Source organism: Moschus berezovskii, chromosome 22, assembly GCF_049115385.1.
Source record: "Moschus berezovskii isolate FMDL1 chromosome 22, NW_MosBer_1.0, whole genome shotgun sequence".
Taxonomy (NCBI): domain Eukaryota; kingdom Metazoa; phylum Chordata; class Mammalia; order Artiodactyla; family Moschidae; genus Moschus; species Moschus berezovskii.
Genome location: NC_142481.1, coordinates 3378185 through 3401698, shown reverse-complemented (window position 1 = coordinate 3401698; position 23514 = coordinate 3378185). Strand labels below are relative to the sequence as shown.

General features: G+C 53.2%; 1 protein-coding gene across 1 annotated transcript; it reads right to left on the bottom strand.

The window, feature by feature from the left end:
* Nucleotides 1–4: 4 nt before the first annotated feature.
* Nucleotides 5–2547, bottom strand: ZNF580 (zinc finger protein 580). Its single transcript, XM_055410740.2, has 2 exons — nucleotides 2338–2547; nucleotides 5–716 (listed from the first exon to the last, which is right to left on the bottom strand). The coding sequence occupies exon 2, from the start codon at nucleotides 702–704 to the stop codon at nucleotides 186–188; it is 519 nt and encodes a 172-aa protein (XP_055266715.1). The 5' UTR covers nucleotides 705–716; nucleotides 2338–2547; the 3' UTR covers nucleotides 5–185.
* Between the last annotated feature and the right edge of the window lie 20967 nt (nucleotides 2548–23514).

Below are 23514 nucleotides of genomic sequence, written 5' to 3'. Positions count from 1 at the left end.
GAAGTGAAGTGCGGAATGTTTATTGAGAGAGAGTGAGGGTGGCGGGTGCGAGGGGAGACGCAGGAGCGAACCGGGCCGCGGCGGCGGCCTTTCGTCGACCCTCCCGCGCAGACGGCAGGCGCTCCACCCGGGAGCGGCACCCGAGGCGCCGGGCGCGGAGAGGGGCGCCGGGGCCGCCCGCCGGCTCAGTGCAGCCGCACGTGCTGCGCCAGCTCCGCGGCGTCCTGGAAGCGGCGCGGGCAGAGCGGGCAGGCGTGCGGCGGGCCAGCACGGGCTCGGTGCGTGGCGCGGTGCCTCGACAGGTGGCTGGAGCGTTTGAAGGCTTTGCCGCAGGCGCCGCACGTGAAGGGCTTGAGGTCCGAGTGCGACACGCGGTGGCTCTGCAGCCGCAGGGGGCTAGCGAAGACGCGGGCGCACTCGGGGCAGCTGTAACCCTTGCGCGGCCCGGGCTCTCCAGGCGGCGCCTCGCGCGGGGCCGGGCCGCGCGGCTCCTCCTCCAGCGGCGCCGTGTACGTGTAGGGGACCCCGTTGGCGTCGATGAGCAGGTGGCGGCCCAGCCGCGGGGGCCGGGGCCCCGCCGCCGAGGACGCAGTGGAGGCAGGGCCCTCCGCCGGGGGGAAAGGGGGCGCCTTGGGGGGCGGCGGGTCCATGGCCTCGGGAGAGGAGGCCCCAGGGTGGGGGGGACGCGGCGGCAACAGCAGCATCCGGAGCGGCAGCTGGGAGCGGCGGAGGGGAGACAGGTCAACACGGCCGCTGCCCGGGGACAGTGTCCCCGCCGTCTCAGCGCTCGCGGCCCTCTGTCCCACTGACCTCCTCCCTGAAGGGAAAGGGGGCTGCCTCCGGGCCGAGTCGCTCGGCCCGCACCAGGCAGCCTCGACAGCTTCTGCGGCTAAGCTCAGCAGCTCAGACACCCCACCTGCCTTTCCTCGCGACTCCTCCTCTCCTCCCCCAGGGGACCCGAGGGCATCACCCGGCCTCTTCCCTCCTCCTCCTCGCCGTCCTCCTGCTTCCCTCCTCCCTCACTCCTCGACAGCCAATCAAATCCCAAGCCTATTTTGTCCTTTACATCTTCATGGCTTCTTCTAAGTCTCTCCAGGATTCTTTCCTCCAGAATTTCTCTAATGGGTCGCCTCCTCTGCCACAACTTGGGTTGCATCCTCTCCCCACCCTCCACCCCACCCCCAGGACCACCGCAGCGGCCTCTCTGGCCTCCAGACCTTCCTAGACCTCCATGCCCACTAGTTCCCTGGCTGCTGCTGCTAAGTCACTTCAGTCGTGTCCGACTCTGTGTGACCCCATAGACGGAAGCCCACCAGGCTCCCCCATCCCTGGGATTCTCCAGGCAAGAACACTGGAGTGGGTTGCCATTTCCTCCTCCAATGTGTAAAAGTGAAAGTGAAGTCGCTCAGTCGTGTCCGACCCTTAGCGACCCCACGTACTGCAGCCTACCAGGCTCCTCCATCCATGGGATTTTCTAGGCAATAGTACTGGAGTGGCTTGCCATTGCCTTCTCCGACTAGTTCCCTGGAAGGCCTCCCAAACCTGGATACGTCTGTGGCGGCTCTTAATTTCCTCCCAAGGTACTTCCCCAAAGCCCCACTAATCCAGTTCCCCACTTTTCCACCAGAAGCTCCTCTAACTTGTTAACTACACTTGGCACCTTTAAGGATTCAACATACTCTTCCATCACCTAGGGGCTTCCCTGGTGGCTCAGACGGTAAAGAATCCGCCTGCAACATGGGGGACCTGGGTTCGGTCTCTGGGGTGGGAAGATCCCCTGGAGGAGGGAACGGCTACCCACTCCAGTATTCTGGCCTGGAGAATCCTATGGACAGCGGAGCCTGGCGGGCTACAGTCCCTGAGGTCGCAGTGAGTCGGAGACGACTCAGCGACTTTGACTCCATCATCTAACCTCCGAATTTCAGGTACGCATCCCTAGGACACCTCAACAGCCAGCCTTCTATGCAACCGTCGGCTTGTGAACTTTCACGCCTGCTACATCCCCACTCCCCCGCTCCCGGGGGTCCTTCTCTGGCCTGGCCCCTACGCATAGGTCGCTGACATCGTTCCGACCCTCTCCATAGCTGCCGGGGCCCTGGAGCCCCCCTCCCAAGCACCTCCCTTCCGCGGGATGCAGCACCTTTATTTCCACACCCCTCCCCGCGCTGTGCCCGGCTCAGCGCCGCCACCCCGCCGCCCCGCTCGGCTTCCCGCGCTCCCCAGGACCCCCGGGACCCGCGCTGCCCCTGCCCCTCCGTCCCCGCCGTGGCCGGCCCCACCCCCACCCCGGTTACCGCCGGCCCGGCGCGGCTCCTCCCTCCATCCCGGCCCCTGTACCCGGTGCAGCGGCCTCTCGGGTCCGAGGAGTGGGCCGAGGTCCCGTGCGGCCCGGGCTTCCCCTCGCGAGGGCCGGCGGCGGCGGGGCCGAGGCTTCGGGGAGCTCCGGGCCGGCGGCGCCGGGAACGGGGGCGCGGGCGCGGGGGCGCGAGGGGCGGCGGCGTCCCTGGGAAACGGCGCCGGCCGGAAGCGCGCGCCGCAGCGAAGGTTCCGCCGCTCTTGAGCTCCTGGGGGTCGGGAGCGGGGAGGGGGCCAGGGCGCGGGAACCGCAGCGACCGCCCGCGCCGGGAGCTGCTCGGGGCCTGGGACGGCGGTCGGAGGCTAGACGAGGGTGGATGGGGCTGCGTCTGCCCGATGTCCCTTCCCGCCCGAGCGGGGGCGCCCAGGCCGTCCCCTCGCCCCGGCCACCCCGCCTGCGTCCGCTTCCCGGCGAGGCCGAGGGCCGGAGGACCGACGTTTCTGCCCGCAGGGCTGATGCAGGTCCTAGGTCCAGAGGCCAGCCTGGGCGCCGATGTGTCCCCGCCGGGATCCTCCCGCCCGCAAAGTGGGGAAACTGAGGCCCAGAGAAGCCCAAAGCCTGCCAGATGGGGAGATGGGGAGGGGTGGGCTTCTCATCGGAGAAGGCAATGGCACCCCACTCCAGTACTCTTGCCTGGAAAATCCCATGGACGGAGCCTGGTGGGCTGCAGTCCATGGGGTCGCTAGGAGTCGGACATGACTGAGCGACTTCACTTTCACTTTTCCCTTTCATGCATTGGAGAAGGCAATGACAACCCACTCCAGTGTTCCTGCCTGGAGAATCCCAGGGACGGGGGGAGTCTGGTGGGCTGCCGTCTATGGGGTCGCACGGAGTCGGACACGACTGAAGCGACTTACAGCAGAAGCAGGGCTTCTCATGGCGGGGGTGGGTGTGCAGGGGGGCCCAGGAGCCCAGAGTCCCCAGATGAGGAGATTGGGGGTGGTGGGCTTCTCATGGGGGGCGGCCGCGAGAACCAGAGAGGGCTAGAGTCCCCAGATGGGGAGATGGGGAGGGGTGGGCTTCTCATGGCTGGGGTGTGTGGGGGGGGGGTGGACAGAGGACCGGAGAGAAACAGGGTCCCCAGATGGGGAGATGGACGGGGGGCGGGCCGAGGACCAGAGGGTGGCAGGGCAGCCAGGCCGGCCCGGGACCTAGAGCGGGGGCCGGCGCCGAGCCGCCAGGTGGCCGCAGCGCTGCAAGGCGGGCGCAGGTGGAGCACGTGAAGAGTTGCAACCCGGAGGGCAGCGCCGGGAGCCGCGCGCCCGCAGCTCGTCCTCCGGCTGCGCGGTGATCCGGGAGCGAACGCCGCGCGCCGCCGCACCAGAGCGGCGCGGGGCCGGCGCGGCAGCTGCGGGTACAGAGCGGAGAGAACCGGCGTTAAGGACCCGGGTTGGGCCAGAGCTCCCTCTGAGAGAACTGCCAACAGGAACTTTCTGCAATGATGGAAAAATCCTCCGACCTGCGCTCTGTGCAGGGGAACTGCCGCATATCTGAAAGGTGGCTCGTGGTTGAGGACCTGGCTTTTAAACGTTTTTCTTTCTCTTCTTTAAATAAATAGACAGGTGGCTAGTGGCTGCCCACCTTGAGGTACAGCTCCTGAACCACACTCAGCCAGCTGCAAACTGGAGACCCGCGGGCCACAGAGGATTCAGTTATATTTGGTTTGGATCGCAAGATATGTTTTACTGGGCAATAACCTAAATGCCAGAAAATGCACACACAAATCCCCCGAAATAGAAAAGTTTCTAGGTGGGGCAACAGTAAGCTGGAACTGATAAAACATTCTTCAGAAAACCTTCAAAGAACCTGCAAGTGACGAAACGATTGTGGTATCAGGCTAGATTAAAGACCTTCCCCCGCAGCCCTGTTTAAACTAGAGGAGACAGGGAAGCAGCCTAAAGGTGCGTCAAGTGAGCGGATCAAGATGCCAGTCACATGCGGTGGAGTATTACCCCACCGTCGAAAAGAGCAGAAGGTCTTCTGCAGCAGTAGGGATGGCCCTGGACACTGTCACACTGAGTGGTCAGAAACACAGAGACATTGTAGGACGTCCCTTATATGTAGAAGTTTAAAAGATATGATACAGATGAACTTATGTACAAGGCAGAAGCAGACTCACCGGGACTGCCCTGGTGGTCCAGCGACAGACTGCACAGTCCCAATGCAGAGGGCTGGGGTTCAATCCCCGGTCAGGGAACTAGATCCCACATGCCACAATTAAAACTCGATGCAACCGGAAAAAAAAACAGACTCACCGACTTAAGAGAAGGCACTTACGGTTCTGGAGGTGGGAGGGGATGGGGAGGGAAGGATGAGTTTGGACATGTTCACACTGCTATATTTCAAATGGATAACCAACAAGGGCCTACTGTATAGCATCACTATATCTTACGTGATTTGGAGAATAACTTTGGTGTTTGTCTTAGTATTTTTTTCAATAAAAGTTTTATTAGAAAAACAAAGATCCTCCAGAACTGTGCGGCCCTGAAGGTCAACCACTGGCCACACATGGCTCTCGAGCACTTGGCACGTGTCCAGGCAGACCTGAGATGGGCTGCAAAGCAGACACCCCTCAGATTCTGAAGACTGAATAGAAAGAGTGTAAAGTACATTGTGATGGATGTCTGTGTGGATTCCACTGAGAAAGGACACTCTGGGTAGACTGACTAGGTTAAGTATTAAATGAGTCCTTGAAATTAATTTCAGCTGCTCCTTTTCACTTTTTAAAGTGTGGCTCCCTATTGGACATGGTTGGTCCTACAAGTTCTTCCTCCTCTAGTTTCATGGCGGGTGGTAGGAAAAATGGATGGAAACTGGTGGACTGAGAGCATGTGCCCGGCTTAAGGGGCCAGCACCCCTCTGTCTACACCAGGCATCTCAGCTTTGGCGCTGCTGACCTCTGGGGGCTAGGCCAATCTTTGCGCGGGGTCATCACGCGCACTGTGGGAGGTTGACCAGCATCCCTGGCCTCCACCCTTCAGATGCTGGAAGCACTGTCACCCTTACCCCCACCCAAACCTCCCACCCGGCTGTGACAACAGGTTTGGCCAAATGTCCCTCCCCTCCCAGGGAGATCCTGGGTGACACAGACACCCCCATGAACCTCTCTCCCAGATCCCTTTCCTAAGTTTCAGATCCAGAAAACTAGCTTTGTAGGTGAGAACCACACCATCTCTGGAAATAATAACAATGCTACTGCTAAGTCACTTCAGTCGTGTCCGACTCCATGCGACCCCATAGACGGCAGCCCACCAGGCTCCCCCGTCCCTGGGATTCTCCCGGCAAGAACACTGGAGTGGGTTGCCATTTCCTTCTCCAAGGAAGGCCTTTATTGGGCCTTTCCTAAAGGAAATCAACCCTGATTATTCATTGGAAGGACTGATGCTGAAACTCCAATACTTTGGTCACCTAATGAGAAGAACTGACGCACTGGAAAACACACTGATGCTGGGAAAGACTGAGGGCAGGAGAAGAAGGGGACGACAGAGGATGAGGTAGTTGGACGGCATCACAGTCTCAAAGAACACGAGGTTGCGCAAACTCGGGGAGATGGTGAAGGACAGGGAGGCCTGGCGTGCTGCAGTCCATGGGGTCACTGAGCGACTGAACAGCATGGTGCCAGCAGTCATGGTTGTTAGATGCACCGAGTCCTCAGAGCAGACCCAGACGGGAATTGTCTTGAGAATCCCAACCTTACAGATGAGGAAACAGAAGCTCAGAGAGGTCACATGATCAGCCAGAGGTTATGCATCCTCAGGTGGGGAGCTGGGATGGCACTGCCTCTACCTGACCCCCGAGTCAGAGGTCATGGACACTGTCCGCGGCACCTCAGACTTGTCCCCAGCCCACTGCTGCCTCCCCTCCCACCCCTCTGCCTCCTCTGGCCCCTTCTTCCTATGGCAACACTACAGCAATTTTGTAAACCTGCCGAAACGTGTCACTCCCTGACCCCAAACCCTCCTTGCTGCACTTTAGACTAAACCCAGGAAGTGCCCCAGCCCTGTGTGGACTGGCCTCCAGCACCACAGTGCCCCCTTGCCAACCTCTCCCACCTCCTGAGCCTTGTGTGTGCTGTTCCTCCCTCTGGAATGTTCTTCCCAACCCCTTACAAGGATGCATCTTTTCTGGCCAGGTGGGAACTCAAGTAACCCTTCATCACTGGAGCGCTGCAGGTGATATCAGAGGTCAGGGAGGGGAGGGGAGGCCCCCCTCTGCCCCTCGGGCCATCTCCTCTGCATCTCGAATTACAGTCCGTGAGGGTCTTGCTCCTTTACGAATTTGCTATTTTCCTGCCTGCCTTTCCTGCTCTGTCCTGGGCAAGTCTATCCTCAGACTCTAGCAAAGGTCTGGGGAGCCAGGAGCGACTGTATTCAACACTGGTTAAATGATCGAATGAATGGAATTTAGTCACCCTCCCTGAAGGTAAAGCTCATCCCCCCCACCCAGACAAAATGCCCTGCTTCTCTCCTGGGACAGGGTCACGGTGAAGCCCTCCATCCACCCAAAGGTCCCCATCCCGCCCCCCACCTCACTCTCCAAAGCCAGGCAGGCACCAAGCGCTCTCTACCTCCTCCTGACTGGGGTATGCTCCCCTCCACCCCCCAAGACCCAGCTCTGGCTCCTTCCTCCCACCTGGGCCCTTGCACCAGCCTTCTCCCTGCTACTCTGGCCCCCAGAACTCCTCCCACCCTGGCCCGATAATCATCTCACAGCTGCGTGAAACCTTCTCACAGGTCCTGTGACCCTCAGGACCAAGTCCCCAGGTTCCTCTGCCTGGGATCTGAGGCCCTTCTTGAGGTGGCCCAGCCACACGTGGCCTCATCCAGCCCCGACCCGACCGAGGGACGTACTGCTAGGGAAAGCACTCCAGCTTACAACCCACACCCGCAAAGGAAAGGTTCCCACCTCGGTTGGGTTCCAGCCTTACCGCTACAATTTAAAAAGGACTCAAACTAACGAATGTTTATTTCACCTTTATCGGCAGGCACCATTAGTTACTAGAAAGAAGTGATGAAGGTAACCCCCTGGTGGTCAGTGCTTAGGACTCCTGGCTTTCAATGCCAAGGGCGCAGGTTCCATACCTGGTTGGGAACTAAGGTCCGCCAAGACTAAGATTCCGCGAGTTGTCCCCCTCAGCCGAAGGAAAAAATAAAAGTGATGGAACAGTGTGTGCTACCTTCATATCAGGTGAGTTTGCAGCTCACCTGATGAGGACGCCTCATTCTGTCCCATCTCACAGATCGAGAAACTGAGTCCAGAATGGGTGGTGATCGATCCCAGGCTATGAAAAGAGGCTGTGGGAGAGTCAGGGGTCCAACAAGAGACTCCTGCTTCTCCCCGCTGGCCAGGGTAGCTGGAGGTCACAAGGAATTTCAGGAGAAAACAGGCCCAGCGAGGCAGCCTCAGGTCACAGGGCAAGTAAGCAGGAGGCCCAGACCCCGCACTCTACCTTCTGTACCAGAAACCCGGAGCCTCTACGGAGCCCCTGCGGCCTCTCTACCGTCCAGGAAATCCCTTCCAGCCGAGCGGTCCTGGACGTGCTGGGCCAGCCGCCCAGCCTCCTTGAGAACACCAGGGCACAGCGGGCCGGTGTGTGATGCGACGCCTCCGAATCCTCCCGGGCGTGCTTGAAGACCTCCGAGAGGGAGGTGCTGTGGCTCCGGCGATGCGGGGAGCTCCCGGGGAGGGACGGGGACAGGAGGGGCGCCTGAGCTCCGGCCACGCAGGGCCAACACCATCCCCGGCGGTGAGCGAGTGACGGGCCTTCCGAGCTGGGCAGAGGCCCCGCAGAGGGGGCCACCCTAGGGAAGGAGGGCCCATGCCCCCCGGAGAGGCTCAGGGTCGAGGGGCCCTCTGGGAACCTGAGGAGCGGACCCACGTGGGATGCTCTAAATTAGCTCTTTCCGCAGACCCCACCAGCACCGAGCCGCTGCGCCCGCGCGCCTGCGTCTGAGCCAGCGCCCCAGCGGAACCACCCCGTCGCTCGGGCCCCTCAGGCCGCGCGGAGCTCGGGCTCTGCCTCCCGGCACCGGCTGGCGGTGCGGGATCCTCTTGGGTCAGAGTTCGGCGGGAAGCGGCCAGAGGGGCGGCCCCAGGACGTCTGTCCGCGGCGCGGTGGAGATGGACTTTTAAGAGCCCGAAGCCCTCTTCCGGCTCCCGCGGCCATTGCGGCCGGGCGGGGCACGAGGCACTCGTCCCGGCGGGAAACAAACACCCCGGAACCACAGTTCCGGGTGCCTGCGCGCCTCACCTCTGCCATCGGAGGGTAAAAAAAAAGAAAATACCCAGCCAGTGTAAAGTCACTATTTGGAGACGCGGTAGATGCGGAGGGAGGAAAGACAAAAGAGATAGCTTTGTCCGAAAAGTTGTGACTTTCCTTTAAAAGTCACTTTATCGTTCTCGGCTGGAGAAGGAACCAATCATTCAACAATAGGAGAAAGCGTTGTGTTAGTCGCTCAGTTGTGTCCAACTCTTTATGACCCCACGGACTGTAGCCCGTCGGGCTCCTCTGTCCATGGGGATTCTCCGGACAAGAAAACTGGAGTGGGTTGCCATTTCCTAATCCTGGATCTCTTCCTGACCTAGGGATCTTCTGCATTGCAGGCAGATTCTTTGCCATTTGAGCCAAGGAGACCAGAAATCGCCCTGGGAGGTGAATGCATCTTTCATGATACTGTCTCCTGTTTCCCCTGCCACCCACGGACTCGCAGCACACCCGATGGCTGAAGATCATACAGTGTTAAAAAGAGCCAGCACAGAAAAGGGTGCTGCCTTATCTTTCAGAGATGCCAGGGCCTAGCTCTGCAACAGACAGCCCCCGAACTGGCGGCCTAGGGCAGGATTCCCAGGACGTGGCCCCCTAAAGGCATGCATGTTGTGCCCTTCCCTCCCTATGCATCTACCATGGGCTTCCCTGGTGGCTCAGCCGGTAAAGAATCCGCCTGCAACGCGGGAGACAAATGTTCAGTCCTTCGGTTGGGAAGATCCCTTGGCGAATGGAACAGCTACCCACTCCAGCACTCTGGCCTGGAGAATCCCATGAACTACAGTCCACGGTGTCGCAAAGAGTCAGACACACCTGAGCGACTTTTACTGTGTCTTTCCCTTCTTGTGCCCACATTAGCAGGAGACCCAGTCTGCCCTCTTGCACCAGGATGTGCTGACCGGCTCCCGGGTAAGGCTGACCTGCCGGGAACAGCAGGAGCAGCGGCAGGAAGCGCGGTGGGTGAGACGGGGCGGGCAGAGACAGCGGCGTCCTTTGAAGGCCTTGCCACAAGCTTCACAAATGAAGCACCGGACGTCCGGGTGGGCGAGGGCCTGGGCCCTGAGGCTGGCCGCGTTCCTGGAAGCCCGCGGGCAGCCGGGACAGCCGCGCGCTGGCTGGGAGTGCGTTACGGGGCTTCCCAATCACGGCGTCTGTGTGGGTGGGTGTACTCTGTGCCCTTCCAGTCAGTGAGCAGGTATGGAGAAGGGCAGAGCGAAGGGGCAAAGCCCGTTAAATACCCTTCGCGTATCTTTCTCTCCAGCTCCAAGGTCTCTTCCTTTCATGCAGGTCCTGCGACACCAATTAAGTGTTTCCATTGGCCCCCACCCCCGCCATCCCCACCGCGGCCGCCAACGAAGCCTCTCACCTCCGGAGTCTGTATTCGGCCGACCCCATCACCTCCCCACCGCCTCTTTCCAAAGCCACTCCCCACAAGACGTGCCTGGTTTCCGCCTCTTCTCTGTTCCCAAGAGGCTCGGCCCAATCGTCCCGTCAGTGGGTCAGCAAATCCGATCTTGGTGACCTGGCCTCGTGCTCCTGGGTCCTATCCCGGGCGTGACCCTTCTGTCCGTCCGTTATGAGGAACGGCCTCCCGAGAGCCCGATCCCGGAGTGCAGTAGGCGAAAACATTAACCCCCACCCGGGAGCCCTAAGTGGGGACACACGGGCTCCGACCACCGAGGAGGGGGGCGGGGGGGGGTCACGTGAAAGCCTTCCGCCCGGAAACACACCCCTCAAAGAAAGGGTTCCAAGGACCTTTTGTTCCGCTGGCTTGAAGCGGAGTCATTTCGTTCAACACATATCTGTTGTGTGTTGTTCAACACACAAATGGCTTCTAGATACCAGCTTATGGGGGTTAAAGCGTGAGCCAACCAGACTTAGGTAGTCCCCACCTTCCTCTACCTTAAGAGGCGACACATGTTATCTGCATTGCACACCTGCTGCAACAAGGAACTCTCCTAAGCCTCCTGGGGGCGACAGAGACCAAAATATTGACATCTTCCCAGGCACCCCCGCCCCAGCACCTAGGAGAAGCAGGTAGGGATGACAATCAAGAGAAATTCAACAACGACGAGTCAGCGTCACCAAAGAATCGGATATATGCCGAAAAGAACTTGAACAAGAAGGTGTCAGATTCAGTCCTAGCATTTTACAGATGAGGGAACTGACGCGCAAGGAGTTTAAGTGAGAGGCTGATGGTCCCACAGCAAGTGGGTGCCAGAGCCAGGGTTACATCCTAAATCCGGGAGGTCTTTACACTTTCTCAGGCCCAGACATTCATTTTCGGGAACGTGTCCTATGGTCCCTGAGAGTTAGAGGGGTGCAGCTGAAAGACGGTTGGGGAAAGAGCTGCCCAAGTGTGACACAGCCCTCAAGGCTGGCTGTGGGTGCTGGCCAGGAAAAACCAGAAGGCTGGGCTTTCAAGCTCCCACCCACGCAGAGCGCTGGGAATTCACAAAGGGCCGCCTTCTTGCCTCAGTACCCACTGTCTTGAAAGAGCGGGCATTCCATATTTTGTGGCAAAGATCAGATTGTAATGAGGAGCTACAATTACAGCAGGATTCCAATTCTGGTTTCAAATCAATCAGACCTCAAGTTTCTCCAGGCAAACCTCCCACCCCCCCGCTCTCCAGGCTGCTTGGCTTATGGGATCTTAGTTGTCCAACACCAGGGATTGAACCCAGATCCACTGCAGTGAAAGCACCAAGTCCTAACTACTGAACCGCCAGGGAATTCCCTTCTCTAGGCAAATCTGAAAAGCATGTGGTGACTCAGTTTGCTCATCTGTCGTGCACTGTTTGACATTCTTTGCTTTCCCTTTTAATCTTTCTTTTATATATTCAGATGTAGGTTATGACAGAAGAAATTTTCAGGTGTTGATGTATGGGGAAGTCCTTCCGGCTGACACATGATCTGTCTTGAACTTTATGCTGACCAGAACAGCCTGTCTTATGGCCTGTCAAACATACATTGTCTTCATACATCTTCTATAACCAGTAAAGAATGTAAGTAAAATAAAAATGGAGTCACTGTGGCTCAGACATCAAAAACGGAGCTGGAGGATTTCCCTGGTGGCACAGTCAATACGAACCCACCCGCCAATGCAGGAGACACAGGTTCGACCCTTGGTCCAGAAAGATCCTAAATGCCAGGGAGCAATTAAGCTTGTGCACTGAAACTAATGAGCTCATGCACTGCAACTCCTGAAGCTGGAGCACCTACAGCCCGTGCTCCACCAGAAGAGAAGCCACGGCAATGAGAGGTCCCCACACTTCAACAAAGAGTAGCCCCACTTGCTGCAACTAGAGAAAGCCTCTGCAGCAAGAAGAACCCAGTGCAGCCAAAAAATACACATTTTTTGGTTAATGGAGCTGGGTAGTCATTGTAGACGTGGTTTCAGATGCACTGTTCCCTTACTGAGAACTTGAATTTTCTGAACTGTATCAGACTCAAGGCAAGCACCTGCCATTCTCAAAACAGTATCTGCTAGCAGCTGCCACCTTACATCTTAACTTCGACCAATCCTGTTTCAAGTGCTCAATACCGACACATGGCTGGCGGCCACCATACTGGAGAGACTAATCTACGGGAGGCCAACTAACAAATAGGCAACCACAAAGTAGGGTCACAAGTGCAATGATGAGGCACTCCAGGGGGTCAGAGGGGCACATGACCCAACTGGGGTGGGGGGAGGGGTGCAGAATTAGAAAGTTTTCCTAGAGGAAACATCTGAGCTCAGATGTGGACAAAAGAGTTAGCCCACCTTTGGGAATCGTGAATGCACTTACAAGTGCAGTGAAGTGGGGGCAAAGGCCAGGACCGCAAACAGCCTAAAGAACCATTCTTCTTTCAGGGTGACGAAACAGCCCTGGTGGCTCAGTTGTAAAGAACCTGCCTTCAATGAAAGAGATGCAGATTTGATCCCTGGGTTGGCAAGATCTCCTGAAGAAGGGAATGACTTCTCCAGAAATCTTGCCTGGAGAATCCCATGGACAGAGGAGCCTGGCAATCTACAGTCCATGGGGTCACAAAGAGTTGGACACATTTAAGAACCGCAGCTACTCACTTCAGTATTCTTGAGCTTTCCTGGTGGTTCAGACAGTAAAGAATCTGCCTGCAACACAGGAGACCTGGGTTCCATCCCTGGGTTGGGAAGATCCCCAACCCACCGCAGTATTCTTGCCTGAAGAATCCCCATGGACTGAGGTTTCTGGTGGGCTGCAGTCCATGGGGTCGCGAAGAGTCGGACAGGACTCAGCAACTAAGCACAGCACAGCACAAGCACAGCAGCAGCTGTGAGCATCACATACACAGCCAGGGACAGTGCTGGCTGAGACACCAACAGGGACAGACTGAAGAGCTTGGAGTTTGTGTCGCAGGCGTCAGGGGCGAGCGGTGGGGGGGGGGGGGCGGCTAGGGAGGGAGCAGTCATACGAGGGCTTTACAAGCATTCCTGTGAAAGCGGTATCCTGAAGCAGTGCCTCAGTCAGCCTGGGATCTGGAATTAGGCAGGAGCCAGAGGTTGTTTTCTGGAGGAATTAAGGCCTGATGAAATGGCCAGGATCCCCCAGGAAAGGTTATTCTGGGTAGTGAGAAGAGTCCAACACCTGGCACCTGGAGAAATGAAAGTGTGACGGTCTCACTGGGGGTTATGGCATGTTGTGTTTGGCAGATGAACAGTCAAAGCGGTGAGAGGTCAGCGAGCTTGGCAGGAACTTGGACGTGAAGGCCTTCCAGCGCAGGCAGAAGAGTTGAGATTTCTGTCTTGAGTCAAGAGTCGAGAGTGTAGAAGGATTTTGAGCTGGGAAAGGATGAAAGTTTTAGAAAGGTCTCTGCCTCTGTTGTCGGGCTAGAGAGTGAAAGTTCAGAGAGTAGGGAGGAGGCTGGTGCCGAAATCTAGCTGAGAAAGAACGAGGTTTGACCTGCAGAAGGGGTGGTGGGGACGGAGAGAGCTCTAGAGCGATAGTGTGTGTGTGTGTGTGCGCTTGGTCGCTCAGTCGTGTCCGACTCTTAGTGACCCCATGGGCTGTAGACCCCATAGACTGTAGCACGCCAGACTCCTCGATAGTGTGTGTGTGTGTGTGTGTGTGCGCGCGCGCTTAGTCGCTCAGTCGTGTCCGACTCTTAGTGACCCCATGGGCTGCAGACCCCATAGACTGTAGCACGCCAGACTCCTCTGTCCATGGGATTTCCCAGGCAGGAGCACTGGAGGGGGTTGCCATCCCCTTGTCCAAGGGATCTTCCCCACCCAGGGATGGAACTCCTGTATTGGCAGGCGGATTCTTCACCGCTAAGCCACCAGGCATGCCCCCAGCCCCGGCCCCCAACCACCCTAAAACCCCGAAGGAAACGGTCCTTCCGGCTGTCTTCAGTTCTCGCATTGGAAACCAATTGCCCTCTTACCCACCTCCCCGCCCACTATGGCCCTTCTAGTCCTCCGTCTAGCAGCCTCTCTATGGTTTCCCCCCTCCCACCGCTCTAGCCAGACGCTTTCTCTCGTTTCCCTCCCACCCTGGACCCCTCTATCTGCCGCCAACCTCTCTATGGTCCTCCGCCTCCCTCCTTCATTTATCAGCTTCTCTTCTGAAGTTTAGGGTCTAAACTCCTCACTACTGGCCATCAGCCTCCCGCACCCATCAGATCCGCCCTCTGAGCTCCCTTTCTGCTCAGATCGAGCGGGAAAGGCGGACAGTGGGGAAGTGCTTTTACGGGAGGCCCGGCAGGGAGCGACCCTGGACTCCTAAGGGGAGACCCTGGCTAGAAGCTGCGCGATTCAGTTCAGTTCAGTTCAGTTCAGTCGCTCAGTCGTGTCCGACTCTCCGCGACCCCATGAATCTCAGCACGCCAGGCCTCCCTGTCCATCACCAACTCCCGGAGTACACTCAAACTCATGTCCACAGAGTCGGTGATGCCATCCAGCCATCTCATTCTCCGTCGTCCCCTTCTCCGACTGATGCTAAAGCTGAAACTCCAATACTTTGGCCACCTCATGCGCGATTCAGGCCAGTGCAAAAATGCTCGGGCTGCAAACACGAAGCCCAGAAAGGAAGATTCCGCTTTACGCTTAGGCTCTAATAAGAGGGATCCCAAAAGGATCCCTCTCTAGGGGAGTTCCCTGCTCCTCGTTTCTTTAAGTTTGCAAACTTGATTTTTCTTTCTTTATCATTTCCCCCCTTTATCTGCAGCTGACATGTGGAGCTTCCCTGACCAGGAACCAAACCCCACATCCCCTGCCGTGGAAGCTCAGAGTTTTAACCACCACGAAAGCCCCTCATTTTTGTTCTGATTCTGTCACAAACAGACGAGAAAATCGGGAAATGCTCTCCTCCTACATAGATTGGGGAAAATGAGAACAAGGATGGGAGGGAACTTGCTTTAAACTAGTCAACCAGGAACCAGATGGAACGCAGGTCAGGGTCTCCTGGTTCCCAGTTCCCAGAACCTCAGGGGTTTTTCTGCTTAAAAATAGGTGAGAATAGCAAATGAAACAACTGACAAAGGATTAATTTCCAAAATATACAGGCAATTCATACAACTCAATACCAGAAAAACAACCCAATCAAAAAGTGGGGAAAAGACCTAAACAGACATTTCTCCAAAGACATACAGATGGCTAACAAACACATGAAAAGATGCTCAATATCGCTCACTATTAGAGAAATGCAAATCAAAACTACAATAGATATGATATCACTTCATGCCGGTCAGAATAGCCATCATCAAAAAGTCTACAAACAATAAATGCTAGAAAGGGTGTGGAGAAAAGAGAACATGCTTGCACTGTTGGTGGGAATGTAAATTGATACAGCCACTATGAGACGTTATGGAGATTCCTTGAAAAAAAAGCAAGGAATAAAACCACCATATAACCCAGCAAACCCACTCCTGGGCATATACCCTGAGGAAAGCAAAATTTAAAGACACATTGTACCGCAGTGCTCAATGCAGCACTATTTGCAATAGCTAGAACATGGAAGCAACCTAGATGTACATCAACAGATGAATGGATAAAAAGTGCTGGTACATATACACAATGGAATATTACACAGCCATAAAAAGGAATGCATTTGAGTCAGTTCTAATGAGATGGATGAACCTAGAGCCTATTATACCAAGTGAAGTAAGTCAGAAAAAGAAACATAAATATCGTATACTAATGTATATATTGAATGGTTTGCCTTGGAAATGAACAGAGATCATTCTGTCCTTTCTGAGACTGCATCCAAGTACTGCATTTTGGACTCTTTTATTGACCATGATGGCTACTCCATTTCTTCTCAGGGATTCCTGCCCACAGTAGTAGATATAATGGTCTTCTGACTCAATATGCCAGCAGATTTGGAAAACTCAGCAGTGGCCACAGGACTGGAAGAGGTCAGTCTTCATTCCAATCCCAAAGAAAGGCAATGCCAAAGAATGCTCAAACTACCGCACAATTGCACTCATCTCACACGCTAGTAAAGTCATGCTCAAAATTCTCCAAGCCAGGCTTCAGCAGTATGTAAACCGTGAACTCCCAGATGTTCAAGCAGGTTTTAGAAAAGGCAGAGGCACCAGAGATCAAATTGCCAACATCCGCTGGATCATGGAGAAAGCAAGAGAGTTTCAGAAAAACATCTATTTCTGCTTCATTGACTATGCCAAAGCCTTTGACTGTGTGGATCACAATAAACTGTGGAACATTCTGAAAGAGATGGGAATCCCAGACCACCTGACCTGCCTCTTGAGAAACCTGTATGCAGGTCAGGAAGCAACAGTTAGAACCGGTCATGGAACAACAGACTGGTTCCAAATAGGAAAAGGAGTGCGTCAAGGTTGTATATTGTCACCTTGCTTATTTAACTTATATGCAGAGTACATCATGAGGAACGCTGGGCTGGAAGAAGCACAAGCTGGAATCAAGATTGCTGGGAGAAATATCAATAACCTCAGATATGCAGATGACACTACCCTTATGGCAGAAAGTGAAGAGGAACTCAAAAGCCTCTTGATGAAAGTGAAAGAGGAGAGTGAAAAGGTTGGCTTGAAGCTCAACATTCAGAAAACAAAGATCATGGCATCTGGTCCCATCACTTCATGGGAAATAGATGGAAAAACAGTGGAAACAGTGTCAGACTTTGTTTTTTTGGGCTCCAAAATCACTGCAGATGCTGATTGCAGCCATGAAATTAAAAGACGCTTGCTCCTTGGAAGGAAAGTTATGACCAACCTTGATAGTATATTAAAAAGCAGAGACATTACTTTGCCGACCAAGGTCCGTCTAGTCAAGGCAATGGTTTTTCCCGTGGTCATGTATGGATGTGAGAGTTGGACTGTGAAGAAAGCTGATCGCCGAAGAATCGATGCTTTTGAACTGTGGTGTTGGAGAAGACTCTTGAGAGTCCCTTATACTGCAAGGAGATCCAACCAGTCCATTCTAAAGGAGATCAATCCTGGATGTTCATTGGAGGGACTGATGCTAAAGCTGAAACTGCAATACTTTGGCCACCTCATGAGACGAGTTGACTCACTGGAAAAGACTCTGATGCTGGGAAAGGTTGGGGGCGGGAGGAGAAGGGGACGACGGAGAATGAGATGGCTGGATGGCATCACCGACTCTGTGGACATGAGTTTGAGTGTACTCCGGGAGTTGGTGATGGACAGGGAGGCCTGGCGTGCTGTGATTCATGGGGTCGCGGAGAGTCGGACACGACTGAGCGACTGAACTGAACTGAACTGAGTTAAATTCACCCACTCCAGTCCATTTTAGTTCACTAATTACTAGAATGTCGATGTTCACTCTTGTCATCTGTTTGACCACTTCCAATTTGCCTTGATTCATGGACCTAACATTCCAGGTTCCTATGCAATATTGCTCTTTACAGCACTGGACCTTGCTTCTATTACCAGTCACATCCACAACTGGGTATTGGTTTTGCATTGCCTCCATCCCTTCATTCTTTCTGGAGTTATTTCTCCACTCATCTCCAGTAGGATATTGGGCACCTACCGACCTGGGGAGTTCATCTTTCAGTGTCCTATCATTGTGCCTTTTCATACAGTTCATGGGGTCCTCAAGGCAAGAATACTGAAGTGGTTTGCCATTCCCTTCTCCAGGAGACCACATTCTGTCAGACCTCTCCACCATGACCCACCCGTCTTGGGTGGCCCCACACGGCATGGCTTAGTTTCACCGAGTTAGACAAGCTGTGGTCCGTGTGATCAGACTGATTAGTTTTCTGTGATTATGGTTTCAGTGTGTCTGCCCTCTGATGCCCTCTGGCAACACCTACCATCTTACTTGGGTTTCTCTTACCGTGGACGTGGGGTATCTCTTCATGGCTGCTCCAGCAAAGTGCAGCTGCTGCTCCTTACCTTGGAAGAGGGGTATCTCCTCATGGCCACCCCTCCTGACCTTGAACGTGGAGTAGCTCCTCTCAGCCCTCCTGTGCCCGCACAGACGCCGCTACTTGGACATGGGGTTGCTCCTCTCGGCCCTATATGTAACTCAGGAAGCAACAGTTAGAACTGGACATGGAACAACAGACTGGTTCCAAATAGGAAAAGAAGTACGTCAAGGCTGTATATTGTCACCCTGCTTATTTAACTTATATGCAGAGGACATCATGAGAAACACTGGGCTGGAAGAAGCACAAGCTGGAATCAAGATTGCCAGGAGAAATATCAATAACCTCAGATATGCAGATGACACTACCCTTATGGCAGAAAGTGAAGAGGAACTAAAAAGCCTCTTGATGAAAGTGAAAGAGGAGAGTGAAAAGGTTGGCTTAAAGCTCAACATTCAGAAAACAAAGATCATGGCATCTGGCCCCATCACTTCATGGGAAATAGATGGGGAAACAGTGGAAACAGTGTCAGACTGTATTTTGGGGGGCTCCAAAATCACTGCAGATGGTGACTGCAGCCATGAAATTAAAAGACGCTTACTCCTTGGAAGGAAAGTTATGACCAACCTAGATAGTATATTAAAAATCAGAGACATTACTTTGCCAACCAAGGTCCGTCTAGTCAAGGCTATGGTTTCTCCAGTGGTCATGTATGGATGTGAGAGTTGGACTGTGAAGAAAGCTGAGCGCCAAAGAATTGATGCTTTTGAACTGTGATGTTGGAGAAGACTCTTGAGAGCCCCTTGGACTACAAGGAGATCCAACCAGTCCATCCTAAAGGATATCAGTCCTGGTGTTCATTGTAAGGACTGATGCTAAAGCTGAAACTCCAATACTTTGGCCACCTCATGCAAAGAGTTGACTCATTGGAAAAGACTCTGATGCTGGGAGGGATTGGGGGCAGGAGGAGAAGGGGATGACAGAGGATGAGATGGCTGGATGGCATCACCGACTCTGTGGACATGAGTTTGAGTGAACTCCGGGAGTTGGTGATGGACAGGGAGGCCTGGCGTGCTCTGATTCACGGGGTCGCAAAGAGTCGGACACAACTGAGCAACTGAACTGAACTGAAGTGAATGTATATATATGGAATCTAAAAATATGGTACCAAAGGATTTATTTGCAGGGCAGAAGTGGATAAAAAGACAATAGAGAACAGACTTACGGACTTGGGGAGAGGGTGAGTTGTATGGATAGAGTAACACGGAAACTTACATTACCATATGTAAAATAGATAGCCAATAGGAATTTGCTATTTGTCTCAGGGAATCAAGCAGGGGCTCTGTATCAACCTAGAGGGGTGGGATGGGGCGGGAGATGGGAGGGAGGTTCAAGAGGGAGGGAACACATGTATACCTATGACTGATTCATGTTGAGGTTTGACAGAAAAAAAACAAAATTCTGTAAAGCAATTATCCTTCAATTTAAAAATAATTTTTTTAAAAAGAAAATAGGTGAAGTAAATTGTAACAGCATGGCTCCTAAAGGAGGAACGCAGGGTCTTCACAGTCAAGTTCCATCTGATATTCTGCCCCATCTACAAGGATTCTTCTTCACATGTAGCAAAGCACATAGAATTCTTTGCTATAAAATTAGTTAAGCATAACTGCAGAGGTGGATTTACCATGAATCTAATCAACCTTAAGCTTCAGGGGTTCCTCACTTGCACAAAATATTTCCTGATAGTAAGTACTGCCAATTGAAAGAGTCGTTAGATTAGTCACTGCTCAAAAGAAAGCAAAACAAAAAACTTGCACCAGGATGTCCAGCGACAGACGAATGGATAAAAAGTGGCATATATCTATACACAATGGAGTATCGCATGTGTGCTAAGTTGCTTCAGTGGTGTCTGACTCTTTGTGACCCCCGGACTGTAGCCCACCAGGCTCCTCTGTCCATAGGGACTCTCCAGACAAGAGTACTGGAGTGGGTTGCCATTTCTTCCTCCAGCAAAGGAGTATTACGCAGCCATTTAAAAAGAAAGAAATAATGCTGTTTTCAGCAACATGAATGGACAAGAGATTATTGCGCTAAATGAAGTAAGTCAGAGAAATACAGATTATATGATATCACCTATATGTGGAATCTAAAATATGATACATACGAACTTTTTATACATACACATAAAAAAACAGAAATAGACCCACAGAAGTAGACAACAAACTTATGGTTACCAAAGGGGAAAGTAGGGGAGGGGACACATTGGGAGAATGTGACTAATAGAATCATAGCACTGTATATAGATACAGGCAGTGCTCTGGGCAGCACTGCAAATGTGTCTCTCCTTCCACGGTGCTCGGACAAAACAGGCCCAGGGACGCGCCTTCCTCCAGCCTCCGACCACCCTCCAACCATGTTTCCAGTGGCAACCTTGGAACCAACCAGATGTCCTCGGCCCCCGGGACCAGCCAACGCCATTTGCAGAGCCCGGCTCCTTGTCGCCGGCCACCCGTGAGCTCCCAGATTCCTGAGACTCACTCCCGGCCGCCCGGTCCACGTGCAGCCTCCGGTCCGCCGCACCGACCTCTCTCTGGGCTTCTCCGACCACTAGGACCAGGCGGCTCTGGAGGGCGGGCCATCTCCCGGCGGATCGGGGGAGAAACGGGGGGCGGGGGGCGCCGCCGAGCTCCATGAGACTGCAGAGCCAGCGCTGTGGCCGCGCTCTTCCAGGACGTCCGTCCAGGGCAGGACGCGGGGGTCAGACCCCAGACGCCGAGGGGCCGCCCTGCTTGCGGAGAACCCGAGCCAGGCCTTCGTGGACCCGCAGGCCCCGGGTCCTCCACGCCCGACTCCACCTCCCTGACTTCCTGCAGCCACGGCCTGGACAAGCAGGTGAAACTCATCACGACGGTGGGCGCCCACCTGACCAGCCCCCCAGGCCGGCTGGTCCCCGGCGGGGTCGGTCGGCTTTCTCCTGCAAAGGTTCAGCCTCCAAAGCACCACTAGAAGCCTCTGGAGCCCAGCGGCCTTTGAGAAGACCCTCTGATGGCAAGGCTTCTGCCTGAAGCCTCTCTCTGCCACTAGGCAGTTTATATTTTTTTGTTTGTTTGTTTTGTTTTATTTTATTTATTTTTGGCTGTGCTAGGTCTTCGTTGCTCAAGGGCTTTCTATAGTTGCCAAGTCAGGGGCTACTCTGTGAGAAGCACAGGATCTAGAGCTCATGCTCAGAAATTGTGGTACTGGGGCTTAGTTGCACCAGGATGTGAAATCTTCCCAGACCAGGGATCAAACCTGGTCCCCTGGGTTGGCAGACAGACTCTGAACCACTGGACCACCAGAGAAGTCCCACTAGAAAACTTGTTAACCACTTTGGAGCCCTCTCTGGAGCCTTGAATCAAAGGGAAATAATACAGGTTTTTGCAACAACAAATTAAAAAAGAGAGAGATAACCAAAAAGAAACTTACTGTATATGATAGGGAACTATATTCAATATCTTATAATAAATTATAATGGAAAAGAAGCCAAAAATATATACATCCAAAAAAGAATATATATTATATAGGAACCGCTTCGCTGTAGTGAAACTACCACAATATTGTAAATCAACTATACTTCAGTAAAAAGGAAAAAAATTGGAACCAACCCAATGTCCACCACCAGGAGAATGAACAAAGGTAATCTGGCATCATCAGTTGGCTGTCCAAAGAGCACTGACAATGCATGATTAGACTACACTACCCTATGGCCATTTACAAATATAAAAAAGCAATATTGAGGAGAGAAAAGATTACGACACCGTTTATCCTAAAGGTGTTAAATGTGCAGAACAGTTTCACCTTGCATCATGTATGGAGCAAAACAGAAAGACAAACATGCATAAGATGGTAAACAGAAGCGAAGGGAAGGAGGAAGATCGTGGGGAGGGTACACAGAGGGCTTAGACTGCTTCTGTAAAGTTGTACAGTCTTTGTTTATGAGTGAGAACAGGGAGCTATTTATGATTCTGGATATTTTTTTGTATAGAGAAATGGTTCCAGAGAAAATTAATATTAATAAAAGACTCCCTATATTCATCTGTCAATAGACTCTGCTGCAGTAACAAACAACACCAAGCTCAGTGGCTTGACACAACACATGATTATTTTAAATGTTATATATCTAAGGAAGATGAGCATCAGGTTCTGGTTGCTGTAGATATATACTCTGGAATTCAGGCTGATGAATTCACTTCACTTCACCCTACAAGTCCCCAAGCACAGAACAGCAGGAATGGAAAGTGATCAATAGTTGAGTTGGCTCTTACCTTGTGGTGAAGTTGACACACATTTCTTCCACTTAAATTTCACTGGGCAAAAAGAATCACAAGACCACGTCTAACTGCAAAGGAAAATGCAACCTTACCGTGTTCCCAGAAGGAGAAGCAGAATTTAGCAACAATCGTCATGTTTAGCATCTCCTCCCCTGTTGCCGGGAGAAATATCAATAACCTCAGATATGCAGATGACACCACCCTTATGGCAGAAAGTGAAGAATAACGAAAGAGCATCTTGATGAGAGTGAAAAATTTGGCTTCAAACTCAACATTCAGAAAACTAAGGTCAAGGCATATGGTCCCATCACTTCATGGGAAATAGATGGGGAAACAGTGGAAACAGTGACAGACTTTATTTTGGGGGGCTCCAAAATCACTGCAGATGCTGATTGCAGCCATGAAATTAAAAGATGCTTGCTCCTTGGAAGAAAAGCTATGACCAACCTAGACAGCATATTAAAAAGCAGAAACATTACTTTGCCAACAAAGGTCCATCTAGTCAAAGCTACTGTTTTTCCAGTAGTCATGTATGGATGTGAGAGTTGGACTATAAAGAAAACTGAGCACCTAAGAATTTATGATTTTGAACTGTGGTGTTGGAGAAGACTCTTGAGTCCCTTGGACTGCAAGGAATTCTAACTGGTCCACCCTAAAGGAAATCAGTCCTGAATATTCACTGGAAGCACTGATGCTGAAGCTGAAACTCCAATACTTTGGCCACCTGATGTGAAGACCTGACTCATTGGAAAAGACCCTCATGCTGACCAAGATTGAAGGCAGGAGGAGAAGGGGATGACAGAGGGTGAGATGGGTGGATGGCATCACCGACGCAATGGACATGAGTTTGAGTAAACTGCAAGAGTTGGTGATGGACAGGGAAGCCTGGCATACTGCAGTCCATGGGATCGTAAAGAGTCAGACACTACTGAGCGACTGAACTGATGCCCCTGCTCTCCCAAGAAAACAATTTAAAGTTGCTGCAATCCAAATATCTTACATATTTCTTTCTTATTGAGTTTTAAAACCATCTACAGTTCTGTACGTGACAGAAATGCAGACACGACCCTGAGAAATGTGGTGACCTCTTCAAAGTCACACAACCAGGCCAGAGAATGAATAATTGGACTCCTAAGACCTCAGCCCTATCCTTGGTGCTGTCAAAACCCCACCATTTTCGTCCCAAACATCATACCACCTAAGTACTTTTTCTAATAAATCCCAGTACCACCAGTGTGGCTGTTTGATGACTGTATT

Coding starts and splice junctions, on each gene's coding strand:
- ZNF580 (XM_055410740.2), bottom strand. CDS start 704: ATGCTGCTGTTGCCGCCGCGTCCCCCCCACCCTGGGGCCTCCTCTCCC.